At 40.7% G+C, this 12,596-nt stretch overlaps 1 protein-coding gene across 1 annotated transcript in view; it reads left to right on the top strand.

Moving 5' to 3' along the window:
• LOC107715829 (potassium/sodium hyperpolarization-activated cyclic nucleotide-gated channel 3-like) overlaps window positions 1–11,633 on the top strand; it is an 89,681-nt gene extending 78,048 nt beyond the window's left edge. Inside the window, exons 7-8 of the mRNA XM_016522040.1 lie at window positions 5,843–6,007; window positions 10,030–11,633. Of these exons, the coding sequence (XP_016377526.1) occupies window positions 5,843–6,007; window positions 10,030–11,471 (1,607 nt within the window). The 3' untranslated portion in view covers window positions 11,472–11,633. The remainder of the gene's footprint in view (window positions 1–5,842; window positions 6,008–10,029) is intronic.
• Window positions 11,634–12,596: the final 963 nt, after the last annotated feature.

The following is a 12,596-nucleotide window of genomic DNA, read 5'->3' as shown; positions in this document are numbered from 1 at the left end:
GGGGGGGGGGGCTCCTCCTGATGCAGCTGTTCAAGTTTCTATTCTTCAGTTTTCATAATTCAGAACAGAGCTATGAAGATACATAAAATAACAGCTTATTTCATGTGCAGCTTATAAACACTACCATTCAAGATTACCTTTCAAGATCAAGTCATTAAAGATTTTCTTTTATTCATCAAGGATGCATTAAACTGATCAAAAGTGACAGTGGAGATTTCTGTTTCAAATAAATGCTGTTCTTTTGAACTTTCTATTCATTAAAGAATCCTGAAAAATAAAATGTATCACGGTTTCCACAGAAATATGAAGCTGCATGACTGTTTTTAACATTGATCATAATCAGAAATTGTTTCTTGAGGAGTAAATCAGCATATTAGAATGATTTCTGTAATGATTTAGTAATGATGCTGAAAATTCAGCTTTGATCACAGTAATAAATTACATTTTAACAGATATTCAAAAGAAAACAGTTACTTGAAATTGTAATAATATTTCACAATATTACTGTATTTTTGATCAAATAAATGCAGCCTTGGTGAACAGAAGAGACTTCTTTTTAAAAAACATAAAAAAGTGGTGCATATTTTTCATATATTTATAATCTATAATTTGTGACATTTTACAATAAGGTGTCATTTATTAACATTAGTTAATGCATTAGCTAACATGAACCAACAATGAGCAATATATTTTTTCAGCATTCATTAATCTTTGTTTAATAAAGTTAACAAAAAAACAGTTATTCATTGTTTTAGTTCACAGCGCATTAACTGATGTTAACAGATATAACTTTAAAAAAATGTATTACTAAAAGGTAAAATGAAGATTTTAATTAAAATTAATTTTAATTAAGATCAAAATTTGAGATAAGATAATAATGTCTGCTGTCTGTGATGTCACTAGTGAAGCTTTGAGACTGTAGGTGCGTCCCAAAATGCGTACTAATGCACTTTTCTATGTTTTGTAGTATAAATAGTGCGAGTAAGGTGTTCACACTGAAAATTCCAAAAAGAAAAGTGCACTTTAAATACCTGGATGATGCAATTAAATAACCGGGAAAAAAACAAAGCGTGGAATGTTGAACATATCATGTACTCAACTGTCGCAGCTTTAATTATAGCGAAGGGTAACAGGCTATCAGACTCTGATTATGAATGACAAAATAACCTTATTTAATTCATACACTACATAGTTGAGTGCATAAATGCATAGTGTAGAGTGCGTCATTTAGGACACAGCTTGTGTGTGTTCTGGCGTTCTTTGTTGTCATGATGTAATTTCCCTGTGGTTCCAGATTTATTAAAGTGAAGTGAAGTGACATGTGGCCAAGTATGGTTACCCATACTAGGAATTAGTGCTCTGCATTTTTAACCCATCCAAAGTGCACACACACAGCAGTGAACACACACACACCGTGAACACACACCCGGAGCAGCGGGCAGCCATTTATGCTGCGGCGCCCGGGGAGCAGTTGGGGGTTCGGTTCCTTGCTCGAGGGCACCTCAGTCGTGGTATTGAAGGTGGAAGAGAGCGCTGTACATTCACTCCCCCCACCTACAATCCCTGCCGCACCGGAGACTCGAACTCGCAACCTTTGGGTTATGAGTCACATGACATTACGTCTCAGGTGATTTGTGGGTAATTTGGTCCAAGCAATGTGAATACAGCCTTAGATGAGGTCAAAGGTCAGGGCTGCAACTCTCGACACTCTTTCATCTGCTTTATTTCATTGAGTGGTTTCTGCTTAAATAGTGAGGCATTTAGCCGCCTGTGCCCCGTCCACCCAAGGCTAATTACAGCTCATGTACTCTTCGCGACCTCTGACCTCGTCCCGCAGGAACTCTGATGGAAATAATGGAAAGATAACACGCAATCCATCTCTGCCGTTAATCTGCATTTCACATAGCTACATGCTCCTGACGATCTATAAGTCGTTCCTGGCACCAGTGCATGCTGGGAAAGGAACGGAAAGCCGTGGAGAATTTGTTTTTAGCCCGAGTTATTCGCTCATGAAATTTATTTATGTAACGGCTCTTCAGGGGAATGTGAGATTTTACTGTCCTGGTGTCTGTTATTTATTACTTATGTGACACTGGCTTTGGCCAAAACAAGTTGACTTAGAAGACAGCATAATTATGCTACAGGCTTCACATGGAGAGCTTAAACTGCTGTCTATGTAGGCAGCTCAGTAAGGTTTGAAACAGTTCATCACATAAATAAGGGAGGAAGAAATATGCATGAGCTCGTCTTTAAATGGCACACATGAGAACACGAGAATGCCCTCGTGATTCCTGTGATTATGTTGGCCATCAATGATTCAAATGCAGAGGCTGATGATAATTATGGACATGCTGCTTATACCAAGTCATGTGACTCACTCGCCATAATGAGGTTGCATGGTTGAGCTTGACAAGATAGGCCAGGTTTATTTATGTATGTATTTATTTATTACATACATTTTTAAGAAAATGTGAGTGTTGTTTGTCAATGCTAGGGTATTGTTATGCGGTTGTTGTGGTATTCTTGATTGCTAGGTGGTATCTAGAGTGTTCTGGATGGTTGCTAGGTGTTTTTTTAGGGTGTTTTGAGTGGTTGCTTGGGTGTTTTGCATGGTAGGAGGTTTCTAGGGTGTTCTGGCTGGTTGTTAGGGTGTTTTGGATGGTTGGTGGTTTTTAGGGTGTTCTGGCTGGTTGTTAGGGTGTTTGGAATGGTTGGTGGTTTCTAGGGTGTTCTGGCTGGTTGTTAGGGTGTTTGGAATGGTTGGTGGTTTTAGGGTGTTCTGGCTGGTTGTTAGGGTGTTTTGGCTGATTGCTAGGATGTTCTGGATGGTTGCTAGTTTTTTTTTTCTGGGTGTTCTGAGTGGCTGTTGTCTTAAGTCAAAAGAGTCCTGCATCATCAAGTCTCTTTTCTGGTCTGTAGGTGTGTTTAAACCACTGACTCTAACTATGAGCCGCAGCACTAGTGAAGCTCTGCACTACTGAGGAGTAAACAGTCTCTCTGATATGCTTTATTTTGGCACACACACGCTGCAGGTGGACCATCGCTGTAATACATGTGCTGTCAGACTCTGGATAAAAGCTTCAATCTGCAGCATGATCTCAGAGCGCAGCAGGAGTGTGTAGCATGTGTGAGTGTGTAGGTCATTCTTAGTTAAATGTCATGATCGGGAGCGTTTGGTTCATTCTGATCTGGAAGCAGGATTTCTTCAGGAAAATCCCTCAGATCCAAGTCATCTCAGCCTGTTTCTGTCAGAGGAGGAGGAAAATCGAACATGGTGTCTCATCAGTGTTATCATCTTGAGATCTGAGACAGACAGAATCACAGTGTGTGTGTGCGTGTGTGTGTGTGTGTGTGTGTGTGTGTGTGTGTGTTTGGATTGTGGGTTTGCCAAATGCAGTGAGTGAAGCTGCTGTGATTATAATCCTCTCACGGTTCGAACTCTGTGACTCTCATTACACACTGACACATTGAGAGTTTTTACAGGGAACGTGTTGTACAGGTTCACTGACTCATTTTGCTATTTTATTCTGGCTTATTTGTTCCTTTTTTAAGTCCTAATGTTCCTGTCCATTAAAACCAGTGGAATTATGCAGAAATGACAGGATATTAGAATTAGTGTTCGAGTTCAAAGTCTAATGTAGCCCATTTCTGAATAGTTTCTGTTATTTTGAATATTCTGGGCAATATGACATAACATATATAACATGCATAAAATGCAATAATATTTTACAGCAGCTTTAAATGTGGCTTATCTAATCGATTTTTGTTTTAGAATGACTTATCATTCTTGTAATTCATAATAATATTGTGAATAATCTGATATTTAGGCTTGTGTCCATCAAGTTACAAATAAAAAGAGGAAATTATTATTAAATAATAAATTATTATTAATTATTATTAAATACATTCTAAACAATTATTTAGAATTACAAATGATTATTTATTTATTACTATAATTATTTATTTCACTAGATTATCCACAAATAGGTTTATAATATATAAACCCTTTTTGTTCTTAAATTTCCAAAAATATTATATCATTATATTTATACTGCCATGTTACCATGCTGTTGTTGTTTGTTTATTTGTTTGTTTGTTTTATTTTATTTTCTGAAGTTCCCTGGAGTTGCACATAAATATGGTATATAAGCAGTAATTGCATGATTAATCAGCCATTTTGAGATTATGTTCATATCTTCATGGCTCTGAAGTGTTTGTGATGTTTAGATTGTCCACTTAGTGTTTAATAACAAAAACATGGTTGTACGGTACAGTTAAAGGGATAGTTCACCAAAAAATAAAAATTCCAAACAGTTGCTAGTAGCCATTGACTTCCATAGGTTTTTTCCCCCCCATATTATGGAAGTCAATGGTTACTGGCAACTTCTTGATTATCAACATTCTTCAAAATATCTTCTTTTTGGGTGAACTATCCCTTTAACATAATCCTCACACACTCTCTCTCTCTTCTCCATCCTGGTAAACAATCCCAGTATTCCATCAGATTGTTCCAGCCGGATTTCCTGCTGGACGTTGATGTTGTTTTATTTTGTTGAGTCAGAGATCAGCTGTTGAACGCATCATGCTAATGGAAACGCTGCCGTGAGCTAAACTGGGGTCAGTGTGCGATCACAAAATCATTCTGGAACAAATCCACTGTCACTTCTGTGTGTCCGGCCGGCATGTCATTCCAATGCTACGTCAAACGGGAAAATATTACTCAGGAGACAAATACAAACGAGTCAATAGTCGTCATACAGTAAGAATACTGACTCTGACTGCAGCTCAAGCATTGACTAGTGCTGCGAATCTTACCATTTGATTCAGATTCAGGTAGTCGTGTTCACAGTTCTCGATGCTTTGCAATGTGGCACTGCATATGAATTGTTAATAAAATAGAATTAAATGTAAAATTCTAATATTGACTTTCTGTCTTGTCTTTGAAAAGAATCGTTTGGCGTCTGTAAATCGATTTCTTCCCCCGTCCCTATTATTGATGTTTGGCACTTAAGAAGCGGAGAGGATTGTGGGTATTGGTTGTTTAGCAGCCAGTGGTTTTGCTCTTCTCTGGAGGGCAGCAGAGGGCAGTGTTGCCAGCTCTGCACCCCGATAAATGGGGCGTAATTCTGCTGATCCGCCGTGACATATGAGGTCTGCCAGTCCTCTAAACTCTGCGTGGCATTTAGTGCTTCAGATGTGGATTACAGAACATTTTTAATCCAAAAAAGCGGGAAGGATAGTTGTTTTTGAGTGTGTGTTTTTTTGTTTTTCTTGATAGAAAGTCAGCGTGATCAGCTCTGGGTGTGTTTGGAGAGAGAATGTAACAGGACGTGTGTTTTCTGGTCTGCACACACAGGTTCACCAAAGGTTCATGCTGAACAGTGGTGTTGTGGAAGCTCAACGTCATTTCTGGCAGAATTTGATGGACTTGTCTGTGTCATGCAGCTTTAATGCAGGAACCCGGTGTGTTCCTGCATTAAATGTGGAATGTGAGAATCATTTATGTTGATAGATACAATGATGGCATTGTTGTGTTATAATATGATTTTTGTTCAATTACATTTAAATACAGTAAATTCAGTTTAGATTGAATTACTTCCTCAAGTTTTACATTGACTTCTTGAATTAAAACAAAAAATCTGAAGAAATACTATTCTCTCAACCTTTCCATCATAAAATGCTTATAATTTTTATGTTTTAAAAAATAACAGTTTATGGTGTTAATGCATTTATAATAATTTATTATTTATTATAATTTGCACTTCTTAGAACTCTGCCAGGATCTCAGTACCAGTACATGCTAGAAGTGCACACTGATGTGTTTATGTCTTCTCTTGTTCAGAGATTTGTCTGCTGACTCGAGGCAGACGCACCGCCAGCGTCCGGGCCGACACATACTGCCGTCTGTACTCTCTGTCTGTGGACAACTTCAATGAGGTTCTGGAGGAGTATCCCATGATGAGGAGAGCGTTTGAGACCGTCGCTCTGGACCGCCTGGACCGCATCGGTAAGAAGTTTAGCATACTACTCCATACATACAGTATGTATACTGTGCTGTATGAACACAGCATCTGTGAAATCAGTATTATTTTCATGTTCTTGAATCAGGAACAGCTTTAGTCTCATTATAATGCATTTCTCTTACTGTACACCAATTGAAACTGAAGTTAGCTTAAACTCTCACTCCCTCTTGTGTCTAATGTCTCACAATGGAGTGTAATTTCTCTGTCAGCGTCTCGGGTTTCCTGCCTTATTGAGTCAGTCAGTCTGGGCTTGTGAAGGTCTCGCTGCTGTTTACGCTGCACATAGTGTTTATTTTCCTCAGTAGGAGGGAACACGCTCTTGTCCGTCACTGTAAACATCCACATCCAGCTCCCTCAGCCCACTCACCGTGGTAAAAACAACAAACTGAATCATTTGATAGTTGAGCTGTTCGCACAGTGTGAGACTGCAAGAGGGCTTATTATAGAGGACACACTGGAGAAACTCCACATAAACCACCTTCAAAACCTGCTCTGTGTATGAGAACTGATACATATGTTCTCTTTATTCCTGAGCACTCGCATCCTCTTGCTTGCTGCAGTTTTAAGCCCATGCTGCTCTCAGTCACTCATAACGTACAGACACCGGTAATTAATTACAGATTAAATAGATCTGCATCTGTACTGAAATTAATTGAGGTTCACACATGTTGATTGTGTCCCTGCGGTGTAGCACTGCTTAATCACTCCTCTTCCTATCAGAAAATGGCCTCAACTCTAATCCAATTTGTAGTTTAGCAGATTATTTTGAAGAAAATAAGAATTATTGAATTATTATTGCAGAATTGTTTCAGACAATCTGCATTGGGGCATTCTGGGTAGGACAAAGAGCTCACCCTAAAAATAATATCTGGTTTTGTTTATATATATATATATATATACATGCACAATATATGTGTATATGTATATGTATAATTATATACATTACACATATATACATATAATTATACACATAAAAATTTACTACAATTTATAATTTATTATATTTATAAATTAATTATAAATGATTATATACAATTAAGAATTTATTATAAAGGAAAAATATTATATAGATAGATATAATGGATTTATTCTAACATAAATTAAACATTGAAGAACTGAGTTTATGAGTCACCAAATATGTTTTTCTGAGGTAAATGTGACGATACGTGACATTGTTTACAAGCCGTTATATGATGTCTTTGCGGAGCTGAAACACTGATTGAGCCCTTTCAACGTTCCGTCCATTAACTGAAAACAGGCTAGACTAATTTAAGATTAAATTAAATTAAATTTTAGATTTAAGAATCGATATCGTTCCGTAAAAATGAGAAACGATTAATATCGAGATATCGATATTTTTTACCCAGCCCTGATAGATAGATAGATATGCCTCACCTGTGAGGTGGATGGATTATCTTGGCAAAGGAGAAGTGCTCACTAACACAGATTTAGACAGATTTGTGAACAATATTTGAGAGAAATAGGCCTTTTGTGTACATAGAAAAAGTCTTAGATTTTTGAGTTCAGCTCATGAAAAATGGGGGCAAAAACAAAAGTGTTGCGTTTATAATTTTGTTCAGTGTAGATAGATAGATAATAAATCAATAATAATTACAATACATAATAAATCAAGTATACTCTTTAAAAGCATGTTTTTTTTATTTCTATTATTGTATTGCCTGAAGAGCAAAAGCCTCTTATGTCGTGCTCGGCTCCGCACCAGCCCCAGTGTGAGTACAGTAGTAAGTGATAGCGTGACATTACCAAACATAGCAAAGTGCCCTCTGCTCATCCAGGCTAATGGTCTCTTGTTTATATCAGTCCGGCGTAAGGTGAAGGTCGTGTCTGCACCCTATTTTTGTTCTCTTTCTTATCTGGGGCTCAGCAGTGAGGAGCAGTCAAACGCAGGCGGGTCAGCCTGTAGAAATTATCTGCCCCCTGCTACGCTGAGCTATTTCCATTCGGCCTGTGTCCTCACCGCGAGCGGCCCCTCCGTCTCTGATTGCGCTCGGAGCCGTCCTGAGGCGAGCCCAGGCTCCAGGACTGTTTAACAGAGGTGATGTGGTGTGTGAGATGAATCAAAGCGCTGTTGAAACAGTAGACATATCGAGCAGAGTGCTGCGTTTGATATTTAATATTCAAGGCGTCGCCTGAGGGTGAATAATACCATTTTTAGTGGGTATTAATAAAAAAAGCCATGATCAGTTTGAAGGAAGAATGCAAGCAGCTAAAATACTAACAAATGACTTAGTACAGACATTCATACACCTTAACCCATAACCCATATCATTTAAAAAATGTACTGCGTTAAGCTAACTGAGACTTGTTATAGCACTTGCATATCATTGCTCTTTTGTTGATTTTGATTGCTTCTATTGTCTTCATTTGTAAGTCGCTTTGGATAAAAACGTCTGCTAAATGACTAAATGTATGTATATATATATATATATATATATATATATATATATATGACTTTTTTTAGTACCACCTCGGTAGAGCTTCCAAGTGACCCGTACCGTTACCAAAACATGACGTGTAAACTCTGCTGATCACGGATTGGCCAGAGAGTATCGTCACTACCTGCGTCACTGAACTTGCGACACAAACACAATAGAACCGCTAGATTTAAATCAGCACAGCCAGCAAAGGATCCAACGCCACTGTTTTGAATGAGCACACATTTTTAACAACCAAAAAGTGGCTGTTTCGTTGTCTGTTGAGGAAGTACAGACGTTCCTCTCGTTGATAGCAGAGGAGTGGATCCAGCGAGAGCTTGATGGGGCGACGTGGAATGAAAAAGTTTTTCTGCCCCCTGCTACGCTGAGCTATTTCCATTCGGCCTGTGTCCTCACCGCGAGCGGCCCCTCCGTCTCTGATTGCGCTCGGAGCCGTCCTGAGGCGAGCCCAGGCTCCAGGACTGTTTAACAGAGGTGATGTGGTGTGTGAGATGAATCAAAGCGCTGTTGAAACAGTAGACATATCGAGCAGAGTGCTGCGTTTGATATTTAATATTCAAGGCGTCGCCTGAGGGTGAATAATACCATTTTTAGTGGGTATTAATAAAAAAAGCCATGATCAGTTTGAAGGAAGAATGCAAGCAGCTAAAATACTAACAAATGACTTAGTACAGACATTCATACACCTTAACCCATAACCCATATCATTTAAAAAATGTACTGCGTTAAGCTAACTGAGACTTGTTATAGCACTTGCATATCATTGCTCTTTTGTTGATTTTGATTGCTTCTATTGTCTTCATTTGTAAGTCGCTTTGGATAAAAACGTCTGCTAAATGACTAAATGTATGGCGTCACTGAACTTGCGACACAAACACAATAGAACCGCTAGATTTAAATCAGCACAGCCAGCAAAGGATCCAACGCCACTGTTTTGAATGAGCACACATTTTTAACAACCAAAAAGTGGCTGTTTCGTTGTCTGTTGAGGAAGTACAGACGTTCCTCTCGTTGATAGCAGAGGAGCGGATCCAGCGAGAGCTTGATGGGGCGACGTGGAATGAAAAAGTTTTTTAGGAGTCGCGGCAGTAGAGGCGGCGCAACTAACGACATGTGAATAATCCCGCCCACTCTAAAGTGATACTAAACTGCAGTGGAAACGCAAACCGAGCCAAGCCGAGTCGTACCACGCAGTGGAAAAGCGCCAATTGATATATACTGTACCATGGTACTGAACAATTACCATATTTACATACATAGAATTATAGAACAGAATACAGAATAACAACAAAACCACAGTATTACCATGATATAATGTACAAAAAAAGGTAATACCATGGTACTTTGATATATGCCATGGTACTGAATGGCTACCATATTCATATACCAAAGAATTGTAGAACAAAATATAAAGTTACAACAAAACCATGGTATTACCATTCTATCAAGTCCACAAATTAGTAATACAACAGTACTTCTTCTTAATGTTGTTTATAAAAGATATGTTTTCTGCTGACTACAAATGAGATTTTTTGTCTTTCATCTCTTAGGGAAGAAGAACTCTATTCTCCAGCACAAGGTCCAACATGACTTGAATTCAGGGGTTTTTAACTACCAGGAAAGTGAGATCATCCAGCAGATCGTGCAGCACGATCGAGACATGGCTCACTGCGCCAACCTGATGCAGAGTCCGTCGCCGCCTGCTCCTCCGTCCCCTACTCCTGTCATCTGGGCTCCCCTGATCCAAGCGCCTCTACAAGCTGCTGCCGCCACCACATCGGTCGCTATTGCACTAACCCACCACCCCCACCTCCCCGCCACTCTCTTCCGACCTCCGGTGTCCATTCTCGGATCGAGAAACGAGCCGCCCAGCCAGCTGAAGAGGTTTCAGACAATCGCACCAAAACCAGGAGGTCCCGGATCAGCTGGTGACTCTCCATCCGGTTCCCCATCAAAGATTTGTCCGGCAGTCGATACACCGCTTCTCTCATCCCTCCGGACGCAGCACTCATCAGGAGCAACCACTTCCAGCCAGCAAGCCAGAATTTCGTCATTCCCATTTGGAAGCTTCTCTTCTTCATCGGCGTCTCCGACTTCAATCACTGCACAGCTCCATTTGCAGCCAAGACAAAAGCAAGCCGTCGCTCCCAGCACTCCTCCACAATCGGGACATCTCCAAGCAGGATTTCCAGCTGGGATCTTGGCTACAACCTCATCGAATACTAGCCCTCTTTCCACAGGCTTGTTCAGCCATGCACCCAGTCAATTGCTGCATGGCCAACCCCCACCAAAACCCTCTCAAACGGGCTCCCTGCAGCAATTTGCTACCGGAGGGGGCAAGACTTCCACTGGGTTGAACCTCTTCCACACTCCCCCACCCGGATCCCCTGCTTCCAGCCGTTCCCAAGCCCCTGAGAGTTCCACGTCATCCCAGATCCCGCCCGCTTTATCCACTTACCTTCCTTTGGAAAGGTCAGCGCTGGCCTTGCTTGCTCAGTACGGCTCAGCGAACGCCTCGCCGTGCTACTCCCCTCTAGCCCCGAGTCCGACCATCCAGAGCCCCATCACGGGGAAAACTTTCCACTACAGTGACCCTTCCAGCACTGCCGGCTCCCACACCTCCCTGCTCCTCCCGCAGTCCTCCTGCCCCGGGCAGCTCCCAGGTCACCACTCTTCCGGCACAGACTCTCCGCTGGGCCGCTTTTATGAGGATTTGAACATACTGTCCAGCTCGCATCCCGTAGAGGCAGCAGGTCAGTCTTCCCCTCGGGAGCCCGGTTACTGCCTCTCGCCGTATTCGTCCCCGACGCTCACCCCCAAACCCTGTAGCTCGGTATCAGGGCACATGGTCGGCCCCGTACAGACTTCACCGGGCTCTCGAGGCCAAGCTTGTTCTATAGGGACATCACCTGCACTTTCTCTCCCGCGCACCTCCGACGGCCACCCGTCTGAACTAGAACCGCTCCGTTCGAAGCTCCCTTCCAATTTGTGAGGCTAAATCACACCCTCCTAACTCAGTAATAGCGATCTTCCTCTGTGTGGCGTTTGACGTTTTCTTTCGTTATCTCTGTATCGGCACTGTGTTTTAATCGTAATAATTTTAAATATCTAAATATTACTGTGATTTTAAGAAGATGAGACCTACCGAGTTAACTTAGAGCTTTAGATTTCTCTTTCGTTTTGCTTTGTTATCCTCCTTTTTCACTCATGAATATATATATATATGGAATTATATATTTAAATATATGTTAATCAGTCTATAGGAGGGTGTGAAATGCTACAGACCTAAAGGACAATTGTTTATTTTATACCTATGCCAAATGCATCCGCAAGAGTTTGGTTATTAATACTGACGTGGACAGGAAGACTCTTTTGCAGGAACCTATGCACTCACGCCTGCATATGAAAACTGATTTTTGTCTGATCCAAAACACCTTTTTAGTCACCCCAATGAGGATCACATATTGCTGATCTTGAATCTAAGGGGTTATTTAAGGAATTGTACCTGTTTATTCATCCTGCAAATGTTTTGGGACCTTCCGAGGTGGAGAGGAGAACATAGGAAAACCAAAAAAATTCCCAATCAACGTTCTCTTTAGCATTTGTTTGTTTTCTTTCAGCCACACTGTAGTAATATCAGCGGGCATTGAGTGGGCGTCAGGGGAGAGGGTTCGAGAAACGTCCCAACTAAATCGCAATTCACTTGTGTCTTCCAGGATCATACGACAGTGTAGCCCTGCAGACTGTGTGTGTGTGTATGTGTGTGTGTGTGTGTGTGTGTTACATCTTGATGCAAGTGGCAATCAAGTTAGACTTACCAAGAATAGTTTTGCCTTGTCACAGCAGAGAAGAAATGGAAAACTTCCCTGCAACATTTCTTGTTTGTACATAAAATAAGCCAACAACATTAGTCAAAAAGCTGCTCAAAGGTGATTTTGTTTGTTTTTCTATATCTTTAGCTGCGAATTGATTAGGTGTAATGGAGTGAAGGATTCTGAATATACCGTGTAAATCCAAACTATGACGATCAAATCCGTTCAGGGCTGGTGATCGAAGATCTCAGCAGACGTCTGTTACACACACCTGAGTCCCTCACAGGTCACGACTCTCAGCCACA

The sequence above is a fragment of the Sinocyclocheilus rhinocerous genome, unplaced genomic scaffold (genome assembly GCF_001515625.1).
Source record: "Sinocyclocheilus rhinocerous isolate Xijiao unplaced genomic scaffold, SAMN03320098_v1.1 scaffold540, whole genome shotgun sequence".
In the NCBI taxonomy this organism is placed as follows: domain Eukaryota; kingdom Metazoa; phylum Chordata; class Actinopteri; order Cypriniformes; family Cyprinidae; genus Sinocyclocheilus; species Sinocyclocheilus rhinocerous.
Note: the sequence above shows the minus strand (reverse complement) of the source record. Positions and strands in the feature narration are given on the sequence as shown.